The 20,540-nt window shown below is 43.4% G+C and overlaps 3 protein-coding genes across 8 annotated transcripts in view; all 3 read right to left on the bottom strand.

The window, feature by feature from the left end:
- The window catches only part of LOC307256488 (protocadherin gamma-C5-like), a gene marked incomplete at its 5' end in the record, with an annotated part of 206,099 nt that overhangs the window by 54,187 nt on the left and 131,372 nt on the right, over positions 1-20,540 (bottom strand). Inside the window, one exon of one of the 6 annotated variants that reach the window (XM_080035460.1) lies at positions 8,471-10,861. The exons of 3 other annotated variants lie outside the window; for them this stretch is intronic. In XM_080035460.1, coding sequence (XP_079891586.1) covers positions 8,471-10,861 — 2,391 coding nt within the window. Of the gene's footprint in view, positions 1-2,466; positions 4,864-5,431; positions 7,823-8,470; positions 10,862-20,540 lie in introns of those variants that run through there. 2 more of the 6 variants (XM_080035459.1, XM_080035452.1) reach the window with 2 other exon arrangements.
- On the bottom strand, positions 11,427-16,940 carry LOC307256608 (uncharacterized protein; the record flags this gene model as incomplete). The annotated part of the gene is made up of 2 exons (XM_080035639.1): positions 11,427-13,898; positions 14,505-16,940. 2 exons carry the CDS (start codon positions 16,938-16,940, stop codon positions 11,427-11,429), a joined length of 4,908 nt encoding a protein of 1,635 aa, XP_079891765.1.
- LOC307256500 (protocadherin beta-16-like) lies at positions 17,571-19,964 on the bottom strand (the record flags this gene model as incomplete). The annotated part of the gene is made up of 1 exon (XM_080035475.1): positions 17,571-19,964. One exon carries the CDS (start codon positions 19,962-19,964, stop codon positions 17,571-17,573), a length of 2,394 nt encoding a protein of 797 aa, XP_079891601.1.

Below are 20,540 nucleotides of genomic sequence, written 5' to 3'. Positions count from 1 at the left end.
TCCACTATAACAGTCAGTCTTTGTTTCACAACATCTTTATCATTGACTTGGCGGATAGTTCTTATTTCTCCATTCTGTAAGCCCACTTCAAACAGCGCCCTGTCTGTGGCTTTCTGCAGTTTATAGGAGAGCCAGGCATTCTGTCCAGAGTCCACATCAACAGCCACCACTTTAGTGACCAGATAACCCACATCTGCTGAACGAGGCACCATTTCAGCCACCAGAGAGCCACCAGTCTGGACTGGGTACAGAACCTGAGGGGGGTTGTCGTTCTGGTCCTGGATCATTACTTTAACAGTCACATTACTACTGAGTGGAGGGGAGCCTCCATCCTGCGCTTTTACGCGAATATGGAACTCTTTTGTTTGCTCATAGTCGAAGGAACGCACAGCAAGTATCTCTCCACTCTCTGCATTCACTGAAAAATAACTCGAGGCTGACATGCCATTCAGTTGGCTATCCTCAAGGAAGTAAGATATGCGCGCATTGTTCCCATAGTCTTTGTCAGTGGCTTTGACAGAGTGGACTGACATGCCAGGTGAATTATTTTCAGAGATGAAAGCGGTACTAAATGGTTGTGGGAACAGTGGGGCGTGGTCGTTTATGTCTGATATTCTCAAATTGATAGTCTTGTTAGTGGAATATGGCGGGGAGCCTTCATCCATTGCAGTTATTGTTATATTATATTCTGGAACTGATTCTCGGTCCAAAACATCATCAGACAACAGGCTATAAAAATTAGTCGATGTTGACTTGATTTTGAAAGGCAAATCTGGGCTAATGAAACACTTAACTTGGCCATTTTTACCTGAGTCCAAGTCTTTGATATTGAGCATGGCTATAACAGTATCTGGAGATGAATCCTCTGGTATGGGATTGGAGAGGGAAATTATGCTTATGACAGGGGCATTATCATTTAGGTCGGACACCTCAATCACCACCTTGCTTGTGTCTGTCAGCCCTCCTTTGTCTGTGGCTTCGATATCTATTTCATAATGTTTCGCTTTTTCGTAATCTAATAAACCAATTACAGTCATTTCCCCGGTATGGGAATCCATATTAAAGAGAGACGACGCACTATTGGTATGCTGGGAGAACGAATAAACAACCTCATCGTTTGCTCCTTTATCATTGTCAGTGGCGCTTACTCCTAAAATGACAGTGCCCCTTAACGCGTTTTCAGGAACTATAACTCTGTAAACAGACTGGCTGAATACTGGTGCATTGTCATTTGCGTCCAAAATAACGACATTTATTTTGACCGAACCCGATTTCTGAGGACTACCGCCGTCGAATGCTGTCAGTGTTAATTTATGCTCCTCTTGTTTTTCTCTGTCAAGCGACGTGTGAAGAACCATTTCAATATATTTTGTTCCATCGGGTCGAGAAACAATATTCAATTTGAAATTATCTGTAGGGTTGAGTTTGTATGTTTGAATGGTGTTCTGTGCTACGTCGGGATCTCTGGCACTCTCTAGCGAATAGCGAGCCCCGGGTGAGGCAGATTCAATAACCTGAAAACTATAGTCCCTTTTAGAAAATAACGGAGCGTTGTCATTTATATCTGTAATCTCGACATCAATACGATGCAACTCCATGGGATTTTCTAGGATGATTTGGAAATGAAGAGAGCAGGGAGAGACTTGCTCGCACAATTCTTCTCTGTCTATCCTTTTTGCAACCACCAAAGTCCCCTTTTCTGCATTCAGACCAATGTACTCACTGCCGTCCTCGGTAAATATCCTAGCCCGCCCAGATTTCAGCCGTTTAACATCCAAGCCTAGGTCCTGAACGATATTCCCCACAACCGAGCCCGTCGACATCTCCTCTGGTATAGAATACCGGACCTGGCCGAGAGCCTTTTCTGCAACACATATGCAGAAAAGCAGCGTCCACCACGAAAACGTTTTTTTTCCGGGCACACAAAAAAGAACCCCCGTCATGACGCAATTCTTTGCAAAATCCGAATAGAAAAACAAAAAAAACACCGTATCTAAACCAGACAAATATTAGATCACGAGCTGAGTGCTGGTCGGCTTGCTTTGTCAGGCTAGTTGCGATTAAAACAGAGCTGCAATAACAGACAGACGAGGAGGACTTCACGCAGGAAAAAGTGCCCTTTTACCTCACACTAACCAACAGCGGCACTTAGGGACGTACACAGAAATTGCAGAAATAGCTACAGTATACGATGTTATAAATATGAGGTGTTATTACTCGTACAGATAGATAGATAGATAGATAGATAGATAGATAGATAGATAGATAGATAGATAGATAGATAGATAGATAGATAGATAGATATTTAGATAGATAGATAGATAGATAGATAGATAGATAGATAGATAGATAGATAGATAGATAGATAGATAGATAGATAGATAGATAGATAGACAGATACGATGTGTCTCTGTCCATGGTACTGAACATCAGAAATGTGTTTTAGCGTCCACTGTAATTTCTAACCTCCAGGGGGGAATCTGGTTCATCCAGGATGCTCTTTTCACACTGTATCCGCTGCATCGTCCCTGTAGAACTGGGGTCCATTATCAGCACGTTCTGACTACCAGCTCTGCCAAACTTACAGTCACTCTTTCTGGAGTCATTCGTCCTGCACACCTCGTAGTTGTACACGTGTTGGAGAGTCCCTGTCCCTGTCCCCAAAGTGTCTGAGTAACGTGGTGGATAATATGGAATCACAGGGAGACTGGAGTGATACAGGATGCGAGACTGTCTCCATCTGTAGATTTTCACAGATATAATAACCACTAAACACGTGATGAAGAGGAAGGAAACTACAGCCAAAGCCAACACTAAGTAAAAAGTCAGGTTGTCGTTGTACTCCTTGTCGTGTGTAAAGTCAGTGAACTCCGACAGCACTTCAGGGAAGCTGTCCGCCACCGCCACGTTAACAATGACTGTAGCTGAACGAGAGGGCTGCCCGTTGTCCTCCACTATAACAGTCAGTCTTTGTTTCACAACATCTTTATCATTGACTTGGCGGATAGTTCTTATTTCTCCATTCTGTAAGCCCACTTCAAACAGCGCCCTGTCTGTGGCTTTCTGCAGTTTATAGGAGAGCCAGGCATTCTGTCCAGAGTCCACATCAACAGCCACCACTTTAGTGACCAGATAGCCCACATCTGCTGAACGAGGCACCATTTCAGCCACCAGAGAGCCACCAGTCTGGACTGGGTACAGAACCTGAGGGGGGTTGTCGTTCTGGTCCTGGATCATTACTTTAACAGTCACATTACTACTGAGTGGAGGGGAGCCTCCATCCTGCGCTTTTACGCGGAACTGGAAATCTTTGATCTGCTCGTAGTCAAAAGAGCGCACTGGATGGATGACTCCACTATCAGCACTAACGGACACATACGAGGAGACTGGCACTCCGTTAACAGAGGAGTCCTCCAGTATGTAAGAAACACGGGCATTCTGGTTCCAGTCAGAGTCTCTGGCTCTCACTGTGAATATAGAGAGGCCTGGTGTGTTGTTTTCTACAATGTAGGCCTCATATGAGCTCCTCTCAAAGACAGGCGCGTTGTCATTCACATCAGAGATCTGTAAGGTGAGTGTGACGCTGCTGGAGAGGGAGGGCACTCCCTCATCAGAGCAGGTCACTGTTATATTATATTCCAAGGCTATCTCTCTGTCTAAATCACTGTCTGTCATTAAACTATAGAAATCGTTAGTTGTAGACTTCATCACAAAAGGAATATTATCATTTATATGGCATTGGACCTTGCCGTTTTCACCCGAGTCTGCGTCCTCAACGCTAATCATTGTCACTACAGTACCAGCTTTGGCATCTTCTGATATCACGTTTGATTTCGACAATATGTGGATATCAGGTTTATTGTCATTCATGTCAATGACGTCGATCATTACTTTACAGGAGTCAACTAGTCCTCCATCATCACTCGCACGAATGTTTATCTGAAATGTTCGCGCTTTTTCATAGTCAACATTTCCTTTAAGCCGAATTTCACCACTTGCATCGTTTACTTCAAATAATCCACGGGCATGATCTAACATACTAGAAATTGTATAAGTTATTCTACCATTTGATCCATGATCTGAATCTGTGGCAGTTACTGTTACTACAGCTGTTCCTATAGGTGCATTTTCTTTTATTGATGCTTTATAAATAGGATGCGTAAAAATAGGAGCATTGTCATTAGCATCCAAAACAGTGATTATAATCTGCATTGTTCCGGTCATCTGAGGCTCTCCCCCATCCACCGCCGTCAGAACTAAAGAAAGGTGTTCATTTTTTTCTCTGTCAAGTGGTTTCTCCAAGACCATTTCGACGTTTTTTGTCCCATCTGCTTGATCATGCAATTTAACAACAAAATTGTCGGTCGGTTCAAGTCTATACGTCTGCAATCCGTTTGAGCCAACATCAGGATCATCTGCCCGATCTAATATGAATTTAGCCCCACTTACAGCGGATTCACTGATTTTAAATTTGACGTCGTTCTTTTCGAAAGATGGAGAATTATCATTAACATCCGTGATCTCAACAGTCACACTGTAAAATTCCATTGGATTCTCTAATATAATTTTAAAGTGCAGAGCGCATGGCGTCGTTTGTCCACAGAGCGCCTCTCTGTCTATTCTTTCCTTGATGAGGAGGACTCCTCTTTCGTTATTCAGCTCAATATATCCGTCACTGTCTCGAGTAAAAATGCGAGCTTTGCCCGATTTGAGTCTTTTTAAATCCAAGCCAAAATCCCGTGCCATGTTGCCTACCAGAGAACCTTTAGGCATTTCTTCAGGAATGGAGTAGCTGACCTGCCCTAGCACGGAGCCGAGAGCGAGCAGCGAGAAAAACAGCAGTACTTGCCCTCTCATTGTTCTATCCGACGGTATCCCAGTGTAAGCCAAGTATTGTTTCAGAATGTTTGTCCTCTGATTGCCTTCAGTCAACGCCAGAATTAAAACATATTCCCAATATTGAAAACATATATTTCCTGTTCGGTATCTCCGGAAAATCACAGACGTTGTGCTTCGCTTCAGTCTCGTTCTCTCTCTAAAATAAAGACATGATGGGAGGTACAATGAGCCTGCGCTAAAGCTAATAAACACTGGCCTACAGCGGCACTCTGAGTTCATAAAGTAAAATTGCATGTAGCAAATTAAATCGAAATGCAAAGGTTGAAACTGCAAAAGAGCAAAGAGAAACCATTCTCTTGTGAGTGAACAGTATAGTTTTACACTGTAGTAACAGGCTAAAAAAATGGCGCTTGAATATAAACATTTGAAGTGCATTCCTTTTGGGAAAAAAATAACAGCTTAGGCCTATATAAAGAGATATAGGGAATACAACTGAGATGTAATCAAATCGCTCTCCAAGGTGCTAAAAATATGAGGAAGGTGATTTAAAACGGGACTTAAACGTAGGAACAGATAGCTAAATAATTCTAACCTCTAGAGGAGAGTCTGGTTCATCCAGGATGCTCTTTTCACACTGTATCCGCTGCATCGTCCCTGTAGAACTGGGGTCCATTATCAGCACGTTCTGACTACCACCTCTGCCGAACTTACAGTCACTCTTTCTGGAGTCATTCGTCCTGCACACCTCGTAGTTGTACACGTGTTGGAGAGTCCCTGTCCCTGTCCCCAAAGTGTCTGAGTAACGTGGTGGATAATATGGAATCACAGGGAGACTGGAGTGATACAGGATGCGAGACTGTCTCCATCTGTAGATTTTCACTGATATAATAACCACTAAACACGTGATGAAGAGGAAGGAAACTACAGCCAAAGCCAACACTAAGTAAAAAGTCAGGTTTTCGTTATACTCCTTGTCGTGTGTAAAGTCAGTGAACTCCGACAGCACTTCAGGGAAGCTGTCCGCCACCACCACGTTAACAATGACTGTAGCTGAACGAGAGGGCTGCCCGTTGTCCTCCACTATAACAGTCAGTCTTTGTTTCACAACATCTTTATCATTGACTTGGCGGATAGTTCTTATTTCTCCATTCTGTAAGCCCACTTCAAACAGCGCCCTGTCTGTGGCTTTCTGCAGTTTATAGGAGAGCCAGGCATTCTGTCCAGAGTCCACATCAACAGCCACCACTTTAGTAACCAGATAGCCCACATCTGCTGAACGAGGCACCATTTCAGCCACCAGAGAGCCACCAGTCTGGACTGGGTACAGAACCTGAGGGGGGTTGTCGTTCTGGTCCTGGATCATTACTTTAACAGTCACATTACTACTGAGTGGAGGGGAGCCTCCATCCTGCGCTTTTACGCGGAACTGGAAATCTTTGATCTGCTCATAGTCAAAAGAGCGCACTGCATGGATGACTCCACTATCAGCACTAACAGACACATACGAGGAGACTGGCACTCCGTTAAGAGAGGAGTCCTCCAGTATGTAAGAAACACGGGCATTCTGGTTCCAGTCAGCGTCTCTGGCTCTCACTGTGAATATAGAGAGGCCTGGTGTGTTGTTTTCTACAATGTAGGCCTCATATGAGCTCCTCTCAAAGACAGGCGCGTTGTCATTCACATCAGAGATCTGTAAGGTGAGAGTGACGCTGCTGGAGAGGGAGGGCACTCCCTCATCAGAGCAGGTCACTGTTATATTATATTCAGATGCTCTCTCTCTGTCTAAATCACTGTCTGTCACTAAACTATAGAAATTGTTTGATGTCGATTTCAATAAGAAAGGAATATTCTCATTTATAAAACACTGAACTCTACCATTCTCGCCTGAGTCTGGGTCCTGTATGTTAATCATTGTAACGACTGTGTTGGGGTTTGCACTCTCTGATATAATAGCTGATTTCGACATGATTTTAATTGTTGGTTTATTGTCATTTATATCGACCACATCGACTATTACTTTACAAGTATCTGTTAGCCCCCCATTATCCCTTGCTCGTACATTGATCTGAAAATTTCTCTTTTTTTCATAGTCCAAACGTCCAATTAACCTAACCTCTCCGTTTTCCTCGTTTACTTCAAACATATGTCTGACGTCATCCAAAGTATTTGTGATTGAATACGTTATTTTACTATTTAAACCGTCATCAGCATCTGAAGCACTGACAGTTGTCACGATCGTTCCTTTTGCAGCATTTTCAGCTACAGTGCCTTTGTAAATAGGCTGTGTAAAAACAGGTGCATTGTCATTCGCATCTAACACTGTGATGAGAATCTGCATTGTTCCTGACATCTGCGGCTCTCCTCCATCTAATGCCGTCAGCGCTAACGATATTAGTTCATTTTTCTCTCTGTCGAGAGGTTTTTGTAATATCATTTCGACATTCTTTGTGCCATCGGTTTGGGTGTGAAGTTTAAGTAAAAAATTATCACTTGGCTTGAGAACGTAACTCTGGAGGGTATTTGTACCTACATCCAAATCTCCAGCTCTTTCTAAATCAAATTTTGCCCCAACAACTGTAGACTCGCTGATTGTGAATGTAATTTCGTTTTTTTCAAAGGTGGGCGCGTTATCATTTATGTCTGTAATTTCAACAGTAACACTGTAAAATTCCATAGGATTCTCTAAAACGATCTGAAAATGCACAGCACACGGTGTCGTATCGCCACACAACGCCTCTCTGTCTATTCTTTCTTTGATAAGGAGGACTCCTCTTTCGCTGCTCAGCTCGATGTATTCTCGGCTATCACCAGAATAAACACGAGCGTTACCTAACTTGAGTCGTTTCACGTCTAAACCTAAATCCTGAGCTATATTGCCAACCAACGAGCCTTTCGCCATTTCCTCCGGAATAGAGTAGCTGACCTGCCCGAAGACTGAACTGAGAGAGAGCATCGAAATAAACAACAGTACTTGCCGTGCCATCGTTCAACAATGATCTCGGCAAGAAGAAACAGAAAACTCGTAAAATCCTTCAAAACGATCCAGAGTCATTCAAAATAAATGTGAAGAAAAAACAGTCCACAACATTGAAGCACGATAACGACAGTTATGCCCCGTCGTGTATATTGGTCCCTTTACCGAAGACAATGCGGTGTGCGCCTGCCCTTTCTCTTTAACACATCGAATTGAAGAGGCGGTACTGCTATAAATATACTACAACAACGAATGACTGGGCAACAGCGGCCCATTGAGTTCAGAAAGCAAAACTGCAGAAACATGTGTTGTAAAATAGAAGTGGTGGGAAAGTTGAGAAAGTAAGATAAACGCATTGAACGTTTACTATACATGGTAATAAAAAGTACTTCTAGTTCAACAATGTCAATTTAGAAATCAGACAACGCAGGAAAAATATTAAAGATCACAATGAGATTAAAAGTGTGGTGGTGACCATTAACCATTTCCTATCTATCACAAGGGATAACACGAATGTATAAATGCTCCATGTTGCTCTCCAAGGTGCTGAAAAATAAGAGACCAAGCGCATGTTCCTGAAAGTTGGCACATTTGATTAAAACGTTTGGTAATAACAAGTGATAAGGGAGGAAACAAGTGATATAACACCTTTCTAACCTCTAGAGGAGAGTCTGGCTCATCCAGGATGCTCTTTTCACACTGTATCCGCTGCATCGTCCCTGTAGAACTGGGGTCCATTATCAGCACGTTCTGACTACCACCTCTGCCGAACTTACAGTCACTCTTTCTGGAGTCATTCGTCCTGCACACCTCGTAGTTGTACACGTGTTGGAGAGTCCCTGTCCCTGTCCCCAAAGTGTCTGAGTAACGTGGTGGATAATATGGAATCACAGGGAGACTGGAGTGATACAGGATGCGAGACTGTCTCCATCTGTAGATTTTCACTGATATAATAACCACTAAACACGTGATGAAGAGGAAGGAAACTACAGCCAAAGCCAACACTAAGTAAAAAGTCAGGTTGTCGTTGTACTCCTTGTCGTGTGTAAAGTCAGTGAACTCCGACAGCACTTCAGGGAAGCTGTCCGCCACCACCACGTTAACAATGACTGTAGCTGAACGAGAGGGCTGCCCGTTGTCCTCCACTATAACAGTCAGTCTTTGTTTCACAACATCTTTATCATTGACTTGGCGAATAGTTCTTATTTCTCCATTCTGTAAGCCCACTTCAAACAGCGCCCTGTCTGTGGCTTTCTGCAGTTTATAGGAGAGCCAGGCATTCTGTCCAGAGTCCACATCAACAGCCACCACTTTAGTGACCAGATAGCCCACATCTGCTGCACGAGGCACCATTTCAGCCACCAGAGAGCCACCAGTCTGGACTGGGTACAGAACCTGAGGGGGGTTGTCGTTCTGGTCCTGGATCATTACTTTAACTGTCACATTACTACTGAGTGGAGGGGAGCCTCCATCCTGCGCTTTTACGCGGAACTGGAAATCTTTGATCTGCTCGTAGTCAAAAGAGCGCACTGCATGGATGACTCCACTATCAGCACTAACAGACACATACGAGGAGACTGGCACTCCGTTAACAGAGGAGTCCTCCAGTATGTAAGAAACACGGGCATTCTGGTTCCAGTCAGCGTCTCTGGCTCTCACTGTGAATATAGAGAGGCCTGGTGTGTTGTTTTCTACAATGTAGGCCTCATATGAGCTCCTCTCAAAGACAGGCGCGTTGTCATTCACATCAGAGATCTGTAAGGTGAGAGTGACGCTGCTGGAGAGGGAGGGCACTCCCTCATCTGAGCAGGTCACTGTAATATTATATTCAGATGCTCTCTCTCTATCTAAATCACTGTCTGTCACTAAACTATAGAAATTGTTTGATGTCGATTTCAATAAAAAAGGAATATTGTCATTTATAAAACACTGAACTCTACCATTCTCTCCTGAGTCTGGGTCTTGGATGTTAATCATTGTAACGACTGTGTTGGGGTTTGCATTCTCGGAAATAATAGCTGTTTTAGACATGATTTTAATTGTTGGTTTATTGTCATTTATATCGACCACATCGACTATTACTTTACAAGAATCTGTTAGTCCCCCATTATCCCTTGCACGGACATTGATCTGAAAATTTCTCTTTTTTTCATAGTCCAAACGCCCAATTAACCTAACCTCTCCGTTTACCTCGTTTACTTCAAACATATGTCTGATGTCATCCAAAGAATTGGTGATTGAATACGTTATTTTACCATTCAGACCGTGATCAGCGTCTGATGCACTGACAGTTGTCACGATCGTTCCTTTTGCAGCATTTTCAGCTACAGTGCCTTTGTAAATAGGCTGTGTAAAAACAGGTGCATTGTCATTAACATCTAACACTGTGATGAGAATCTGCATTGTTCCTGACATCTGCGGCTCTCCTCCATCTAAAGCCGTCAACGCTAAAGATATTATCTCATTTTTCTCTCTGTCAAGAGGTTTTTGTAATATCATTTCAACATTCTTTGTGCCATCGGTTTGGGTGTGAAGTTTAAGTAAAAAATTATCACTCGGCTTGAGAACGTAATTCTGGAGAGTATTTATACCTACATCCAAATCCACAGCTCTTTCTAAATCAAATTTAGCCCCAACAACTGCAGACTCGCTGATTGTGAATGCAATTTCGTTTTTTTCAAAGGTGGGTGCATTATCGTTAATGTCTGTAATTTCAACAGTTACACTGTAAAATTCCATTGGATTCTCTAAAACGATCTGAAAATGCACAGCGCACGGTGTCGTATCGCCACACAACGCCTCTCTGTCTATTCTTTCTTTGATAAGGAGGACTCCTCTTTCGCTGCTCAGCTCGATGTATTCTCGGCTATCACCAGAATAAACACGAGCGTTACCTAACTTGAGTCGTTTCACGTCTAAACCTAAATCCTGAGCTATATTGCCAACCAACGAGCCTTTCGCCATTTCCTCCGGAATAGAGTAGCTGACCTGCCCGAAGACTGAACTGAGAGAGAGCATCGAAATAAACAACAGTACTTGCCGTCCCATCGTTCAACAATGATCTCGGCAAGAAGAAACAGAAAACTCGTAAAATCCGTCAAAACGATCCAGAGTCATTCAAAATAAATGTGAAGAAAAAACAGTCCACAACATTGAAGCACGATAACGGCAGTTGTGCCCCGTCGTGTATATTGGTCCCTTTACCGAAGACAATGCGGTGTGCGCCTGCCCTTTCTCTCTAACACATCGAAATGAAGAGGCGGTACTGCTGTAAATATACTACAACAACGAATGACTGGGCAACAGCGGCCCATTGAGTTCAGAAAGCAAAACTGCAGAAACATGTGTTGTAAAATAGAAGTGGTGGGAAAGTTGAGAAAGTAAGATAAACGCATTCAACGTTGACTATAAATGGTAATACAAAGTACTTCTAGTTCAACAATGTCAATTTAGAAATCAGACAACGCAGGAAAAATATTAAAGATCACAATGAGATTAAAAGTGTGGCGGTGACCATTAACCATTCCTATCTATCACAAGGGATAACACGAATGTATAAATGCTCCATGTTGCTCTCCAAGGTCCTGAAAAAGAAGAGACCAAACGCAGTTTCCTAAATGTTGGCATATTTGATAAAACGTTTGGTAATTACGGGGGTTAAGTGAGGAAACATGTGATGTAACACCTTTCTAACCTCTAGAGGAGAGTCTGGCTCATCCAGGATGCTCTTTTCACACTGTATCCGCTGCATCGTCCCTGTAGAACTGGGGTCCATTATCAGCACGTTCTGACTACCACCTCTGCCGAACTTACAGTCACTCTTTCTGGAATCATTCGTCCTGCACACCTCGTAGTTGTACACGTGTTGGAGAGTCCCTGTCCCTGTTCCCAAAGTGTCTGAGTAACGTGGTGGATAATATGGAATCACAGGGAGACTGGAGTGATACAGGATGCGAGACTGTCTCCATCTGTAGATTTTCACTGATATAATAACCACTAAACACGTGATGAAGAGGAAGGAAACTACAGCCAAAGCCAACACTAAGTAAAAAGTCAGGTTGTCGTTGTACTCCTTGTCGTGTGTAAAGTCAGTGAACTCCGACAGCACTTCAGGGAAGCTGTCCGCCACCGCCACGTTAACAATGACTGTAGCTGAACGAGAGGGCTGCCCGTTGTCCTCCACTATAACAGTCAGTCTTTGTTTCACAACATCTTTATCAGTGACTTGGCGGATCGTTCTTATTTCTCCATTCTGTAAGCCCACTTCAAACAGCGCCCGGTCTGTGGCTTTCTGCAGTTTATAGGAGAGCCAGGCATTCTGTCCAGAGTCCACATCAACAGCCACCACTTTAGTGACCAGATAGCCCACATCTGCTGAACGAGGCACCATTTCAGCCACCAGAGAGCCACCAGTCTGGACTGGGTACAGAACCTGAGGGGGGTTGTCGTTCTGGTCCTGGATCATTACTTTAACAGTCACATTACTACTGAGTGGAGGGGAGCCTCCATCCTGCGCTTTTACGCGGAACTGGAAATCTTTGATCTGCTCGTAGTCAAAAGAGCGCACTGCATGGATGACTCCACTATCAGCACTAACGGACACATACGAGGAGACTGGCACTCCGTTAACAGAGGAGTCCTCCAGTATGTAAGAAACACGGGCATTCTGGTTCCAGTCAGCGTCTCTGGCTCTCACTGTGAATATAGAGAGGCCTGGTGTGTTGTTTTCTACAATGTAGGCCTCATATGAGCTCCTCTCAAAGACAGGCGCGTTGTCATTCACATCAGAGATCTGTAAGGTGAGAGTGACGCTGCTAGAGAGGGAGGGCACTCCCTCATCAGAGCACGTCACTGTAATATTATATTCAGATGCTCTCTCTCTGTCTAAATCACTGTCTGTCACTAAACTATAGAAATTATTTGATGTCGATTTCAATAAGAAAGGTATATTCTCATTTATAAAACACTGAACTCTACCATTCTCGCCTGAGTCTGGGTCTTGGATGTTAATCATTGTAACGACTGTGTTGGGGTCCGCACTCTCTGATATAATAGCTGATTTAGACATGATTTTAATTATTGGTTTATTGTCATTTATATCCACCACATCGACTATCACTTTACAAGTATCTGTTAGTCCCCCATTATCCCTTGCGCGAACATTGATCTGAAAATGTATTTTCTTTTCATAGTCCAAACGTCCAATTAACCTAACCTCTCCGTTTACCTCGTTTACTTCAAACATATGTGTGACGTCATCCAAAGTATTTGTGATTGAATACGTGATTTTACCATTTAAACCGTCATCAGCATCTGATGCACTGACAGTTGTCACGATCGTGCCTTTTGCAGCATTTTCAGCTACTGTGCCTTTGTATATAGGCTGTGTAAAAACAGGTGCATTGTCATTAACATCTAACACTGTGATGAGAATCTGCATTGTTCCTGACATCTGCGGCTCTCCTCCATCTAAAGCCGTCAACGCCAAATGAATTAACTCACTTTTCTCTCTGTCGAGAGGTTTTTGTAAGATCATTTCAACATTCTTTGTGCCATCGGTTTGGGTGTGAAGTTTAAGTAAAAAATTATCACTTGGCTTGAGAAGGTAACTCTGGAGAGTATTTGTACCTACATCCAAATCAACAGCTCTTTCTAAATCGAATTTTGCCCCAACGACTGCAGACTCGCTGATTGTGAATGTAATTTCCTTTTTATCAAAGGTGGGCGCATTATCGTTTATATCTGTTATTTCAACAGTAACGCTGTAAAATTCCATAGGATTCTCTAAAACGATCTGAAAATGCACAGCGCACGGTGTCTTATCGCCACACAACGCCTCTCTGTCTATTCTTTCTTTGATAAGGAGGACTCCTCTTTCGCTGCTCAGCTCGATGTATTCTCGGCTATCACCAGAATAAACACGAGCGTTACCTAACTTGAGTCGTTTAACATCTAAACCTAAATCCTGAGCAATATTGCCAACCAACGAGCCTTTCGCCATTTCCTCCGGAATAGAGTAGCTGACCTGCCCGAAGACTGAACTGAGAGAGAGCATCGAAATAAACAACAGTACTTGCCGTGCCATCGTTCAACAATGATCTCGGCAAGAAGAAACAGAAAACTCGTAAAATCCTTCAAAAAAGATGGAGAGTAATTCAAAAACAATATGAGGTAAAACAGTCCAAAAGATGGAGACACGATAACGGCAGTTGTGACCCGTCGTGTATATTGGTCCCTTTACCGAAGACAATGCGGTGTGCGCCTGCCCTTTCTCTCTAACACATCGAAATGAAGAGGCGGTACTGCTATAAATATACTACAACTGTGAATGACTGGGCAACAGCGGCCCATTGAGTTCAGAAAGCAAAACTGCAGAAAAATGTGTTGTAAGATAGAAGAGGTGGGAAAGTTGAGAAAGTAAGATACACGCATAGAACGATGACTGTAAATGGTAATACAAAGTAGTTCCAGTTTAACCACATGTCAAATTAAAATTCAGACCACCCCAAAAAATACATAAGATCACGATGCCATGCAAATTGTGGGGGTGAACTTTGACCATTCCTATCTATCACAAGGGATAACACGAATGTGTAAATGCTCCATGTTGCTCTCCAAGGTGCTGAAAAAGAAGAGACCAAACGCAGTTTCCTAAATGTTGGCATATTTGATTAAAACGTTTGGTAATAACAAGTGATAAGGGAGGAAAAATGTGATATAACACCTTTCTAACCTCTAGAGGAGAGTCTGGCTCATCCAGGATGCTCTTTTCACACTGTATCCGCTGCATCGTCCCTGTAGAACTGGGGTCCATTATCAGCACGTTCTGACTACCAGCTCTGCCGAACTTACAGTCACTCTTTCTGGAATCATTCGTCCTGCACACCTCGTAGTTGTACACGTGTTGGAGAGTCCCTGTCCCTGTCCCTGTCCCCAAAGTGTCTGAGTAACGTGGTGGATAATATGGAATCACAGGGAGACTGGAGTGATACAGGATGCGAGACTGTCTCCATCTGTAGATTTTCACTGATATAATAACCACTAAACACGTGATGAAGAGGAAGGAAACTACAGCCAAAGCCAACACTAAGTAAAAAGTCAGGTTGTCGTTGTACTCCTTGTCGTGTGTAAAGTCAGTGAACTCCGACAGCACTTCAGGGAAGCTGTCCGCCACCACCACGTTAACAATGACTGTAGCTGAACGAGAGGGCTGCCCGTTGTCCTCCACTATAACAGTCAGTCTTTGTTTCACAACATCTTTATCATTGACTTGGCGGATAGTTCTTATTTCTCCATTCTGTAAGCCCACTTCAAACAGCGCCCTGTCTGTGGCTTTCTGCAGTTTATAGGAGAGCCAGGCATTCTGTCCAGAGTCCACATCAACAGCCACCACTTTAGTGACCAGATAGCCCACATCTGCTGCACGAGGCACCATTTCAGCCACCAGAGAGCCACCAGTCTGGACTGGGTACAGAACCTGAGGGGGGTTGTCGTTCTGGTCCTGGATCATTACTTTAACAGTCACATTACTACTGAGTGGAGGGGAGCCTCCATCCTGCGCTTTTACGCGGAACTGGAAATCTTTGATCTGCTCGTAGTCAAAAGAGCGCACTGCATGAATGACTCCACTATCAGCACTAACGGACACATACGAGGAGACTGGCACTCCGTTAACAGAGGAGTCCTCCAGTATGTAAGAAACACGGGCATTCTGGTTCCAGTCAGCGTCTCTGGCTCTCACTGTGAATATAGAGAGGCCTGGTGTATTGTTTTCTACAATGTAGGCCTCATATGAGCTCCTCTCAAAGACAGGCGCGTTGTCATTCACGTCAGAGATCTGTAAGGTGAGAGTGACGCTGCTAGAGAGGGAGGGCACTCCCTCATCAGAGCAGGTCACTGTTATATTATATTCAACGGCCGACTCTCTGTCTAATTCACTATCAGTAACAATGCTATAGAAATTACTCGATGTAGGAGCTATTGTAAATGGTATATTTTTATTAATTGCACATCGGACCTTTCCGTTTTCTTCCGAATCAGGATCATTTACACTCATAACAGCTACCACCGTGTTGGAAACCGAATCTTCTCCTATTGAATTTGATGACGAAATCATATTAATGACTGGACTATTATCATTTATGTCACCTACTTCAATAACCACTTTGCATGAATCGGATAAACCTCCCTGGTCAACTGCCTCTATATCAATCTCATACTTTTTGGCTTTTTCATAATCAATATGCCCATTTAATATAAGTTGCCCGTCTTCAGAAACGTGGAATAATTTTGAAATGCCCCTCATACTATTTCCCATGACGTAGCTGACCTCTCCATTTGTGCCTTTGTCTGCATCGGAGGCACTCACTTCTGTAACGAGTGTTCCCGTGGGGGAGTTTTCTTTTACATTTGCTTTGTAAATGTTTTGCGTAAAAACAGGAGCGTTATCATTAGCGTCCAATACAGTAATATGAATCTGCATGGTCCCAGACCTTTGCGGTTCTCCTCCATCTACAGCCGTTAACAGTAACGATGCATACTCTTGTTGTTCTCTGTCCATAGGTTTTTGTAAAATCATTTCGATCTTTTTACCGCCATCAGACTGACTATGCAATTTAAGCACAAAATTGTCATTTGGCTTCAGTGTATAGCTCTGAAGACCATTTAAACCTATATCAGGGTCTATTGCTTTTTCTAGCCTGAATTTGGAGCCGATAACTGCGGACTCGCTTATTTCAAATCTCCTCTCTTCCTTTTCGAAGACAGGGGCATTGTCGTTAATATCTGTGATTTCGACAGCAATCTGGAATATTTCGATTGGGTTTTCTAAAGCAATCTGAAAATGCAAAGCGCAAGGCGTTGTCTCACCACAGAGAGCTTCGCGGTCTATTCTCTCTTTGATGATAAGCAGTCCCTTTTCCTTGTTCAGCTGAATGTATTCTGCGCTGTCTCCCGTGTGGATGCGAGCTTTTCCCGCTTGTAGTCGTTTAACGTGCAAGCCTAAATCCTGAGCTATGTTACCGACCAACGAGCCTCTGGCCATTTCCTCTGGAATGGAGTAGCTGACCTGGCCGAGCACCGAGCTGAGACAGAAGACCGAGAAAAACAACAGTACTTGCCGTCTCATTGTTCTTGTCTGTCAGGCTCACCCGTCGAACCAAACTAACGCGTTCTCCTCTTTTGTACAATAAGCGTTTCCAATGCAAATCAAAAATACAAAAGGATCTGCTAATCAGCAATTGACGAAAAAATTATTCCAGCTTGATATTCCGTGCATGGTTTAACATCAACCGTCGACTGTACTGTGGGATGTCGAGTCGCTTTTCCTTATGAGAGGACAAGGGATGTCCTAGTATAAAAATTCAAAGGCAAGACACTGGTAGACAGCGGCCCATTGAGTTCAAAACACGAAACTACAAGACTTTGAGCAAATAAATACTGTGGCCTCTGTTTAACTTAAACGTTCGCTGTATAAAACAACCCCCATACAACTACTATAACGAATGTATTGGACATATAAATCGTTAGACAGCACCATATTTTCGTATAACAGTGACAACAGATATATGCCAGATACAAAGGCAACCATCTACAGCAAGAACTGAGGGGAAAAAAATTAGATACAGGAGAGATATAAAGAAATACAAAAGGGATGCTGTTCGTTCGCTGTCCATGGTACCGAAACATAGGCTGTAAATCACAACACTGCGACAATAAAATTGAATAAAGAATCAGTTTGATTATCACAATTATAATGTCAAACCTCTAAAGGAGAGTCTGGTTCATCCAGGATGCTCTTTTCACACTGTATCCGCTGCATTGTCCCTGTAGAACTGGGGTCCATTATCAGCACGTTCTGACTACCAGCTCTGCCGAACTTACAGTCACTCTTTCTGGAGTCATTCGTCCTGCACACCTCGTAGTTGTACACGTGTTGGAGAGTCCCTGTCCCTGTCCCCAAAGTGTCTGAGTAACGTGGTGGATAATATGGAATCACAGGGAGACTGGAGTGATACAGGATGCGAGACTGTCTCCATCTGTATATTTTCACTGATATAATAACCACTAAACACGTGATGAAGAGGAAGGAAACTACAGCCAAAGCCAACACTAAGTAAAAAGTCAGGTTGTCGTTGTACTCCTTGTCGTGTGTAAAGTCAGTGAACTCCGACAGCACTTCAGGGAAGCTGTCCGCCACCGCCACGTTAACAATGACTGTAGCTGAACGAGAGGGCTGCCCGTTGTCCTCCACTATAACAGTCAGTCTTTGTTTCACAACATCTTTATCATTGACTTGGCGGATAGTTCTTATTTCTCCATTCTGTAAGCCCACTTCAAACAGCGCCTTGTCTGTGGCTTTCTGCAGTTTATAGGAGAGCCAGGCATTCTGTCCAGAGTCCACATCAACAGCCACCACTTTAGTGACCAGATAGCCCACATCTGCTGAACGAGGCACCATTTCAGCCACCAGAGAGCCTCCAGTCTGGACTGGGTACAGAACCTGAGGGGGGTTGTCGTTCTGGTCCTGGATCATTACTTTAACAGTCACATTACTACTGAGTGGAGGGGAGCCTCCATCCTGCGCTTTTACGCGGAACTGGAAATCTTTGATCTGCTCGTAGTCAAAAGAGCGCACTGCATGGATGACTCCACTATCAGCACTAACTGACACATACGAGGAGACTGGCACTCCGTTAACAGAAGAGTCCTCCAGTATGTAAGAAACACGGGCATTCTGGTTCCAGTCAGCGTCTCTGGCTCTCACTGTGAATATAGAGAGGCCTGGTGTGTTGTTTTCTACAATGTAGGCCTCATATGAGCTCCTCTCAAAGACAGGCGCGTTGTCATTCACATCAGAGATCTGTAAGGTGAGAGTGACGCTGCTGGAGAGGGAGGGCACTCCCTCATCAGAGCAGGTCACTGTTATATTATATTCAACGGCCGACTCTCTGTCTAATTCACTATCTGTCACGATGCTATAGAAATTACTCGATGTAGGAGCTATTGTAAATGGTATATTTTTATTAATTGCACATCGGACCTTTCCGTTTTCTTCCGAATCAGGATCATTTACACTCATAACAGCTACCACCGTGTTGGAAACCGAATCTTCTCCTATTGAATTTGATGACGAAATCATATTAATGACGGGACTATTGTCATTAATGTCACCTACTTCAATAACCACTTTGCTCGAATCAGACAACCCTCCTTGGTCAACTGCCTCTATATCAATCTCATACTTTTTGGCTTTTTCATAATCAATATGCCCATTTAATATAAGTTGCCCGTCTTCAGAAACGTGGAATAATTTTGAAATGCCCCTCATGCTATTTCCTATGACGTAGCTGACTTCTCCATGTGTGCCTTTGTCTGCATCGGAGGCACTTACTTTTGTAATGAGTGTTCCCGTGGGGGAGTTTTCTTTTACATTTGCTTTGTAAATGGTTTGCGTAAAAACAGGAGCGTTATCATTAACGTCTAATACAGTAATATGAATCTGCATGGTCCCAGACCTTTGCGGTTCTCCTCCATCTACAGCCGTTAACAATAACGATCCAAACTCCTGTTGTTCTCTGTCCAGAGGTTTCTGTAAAATCATTTCGACCTTTTTACCGCCATCAGACTGACTATGCAATTTAAGCACAAAATTATCATTTGGCTTCAGTGTATAGCTCTGAAGACCATTTAATCCTATATCAAGGTCTATTGCTTTTTCGAGCATGAATTTGGAGCCGATAACTGCGGACTCGCTTATTTCAAATCTCCTCTCTTCCTTTTCGAAGACAGGGGCATTGTCATTAATGTCTGTGATTTCGACAGTAATCTGGAATATTTCGATTGGGTTCTCTAAAGCAATCTGAAAATGCAAAGCGCAAGGCGTTGTCTCACCACAGAGAGCTTCGCGGTCTATTCTCTCTTTGATGATAAGCAGTCCCTTTTCCTTGTTAAGCTGAATGTATTCTGCGCTGTCTCCCGTGTGGATGCGAGCTTTTCCCGCTTGCAGTCGTTTAACGTGCAAGCCTAAATCCTGAGCTATGTTACCGACCAACGAGCCTCTGGCCATTTCCTCTGGAATGGAGTAGCTGACCTGGCCGAGCACCGAGCTGAGACAGAAGACCGAGAAAAACAACAGTACTTGCCGTCTCATTGTTCTTGTCTGTCAGGCTCACCCGTCGAACAAAACTAACGTGTTCTCCTCTTTTGTACACTAAGCGTCTCCAATGCAAATCAAAAATACAAAAGGATCTGCTAATCAGCAATTGACGAAAAAAATATTCCAGCTTGATATTCCGTGCATGGTTTAACATCAACCGTCGACTGTACTGTGGGATGTCGAGTCGCTTTTCCTTATGAGAGGACAAGGGATGTCCTAGTATATAAATTCAAAGGCAAGACACTGGTAGACAGCGGCCCATTGAGTTCAAAACACGAAACTACAAGACTTTAAGCAAATAAATACTGTGGCCTCTGTTTAATTTAAACTTTCGCTGTATAAAACAACACCCATACAACTACTATAACGAATGTATTGGACATATAAATCGTTAGACAGCACCCAATGTTCGTAACAGTGACAACAAATATATGCCCGATAAAAGGCAACCATCTACAGCAAGAACTGAGGAGAATAAAATTAGATACAGGAGCGATATAAAGAAAGAGATGCTGTTCGTTCGCTGTCCATGGTACTGAAACATAGGCTGTAAATCACAACACTGCGACA

The sequence above is a fragment of the Ammodytes marinus genome, assembly GCF_949987685.1.
Source record: "Ammodytes marinus genome assembly, chromosome: 10".
In the NCBI taxonomy this organism is placed as follows: domain Eukaryota; kingdom Metazoa; phylum Chordata; class Actinopteri; order Uranoscopiformes; family Ammodytidae; genus Ammodytes; species Ammodytes marinus.
Note: the sequence above shows the minus strand (reverse complement) of the source record. Positions and strands in the feature narration are given on the sequence as shown.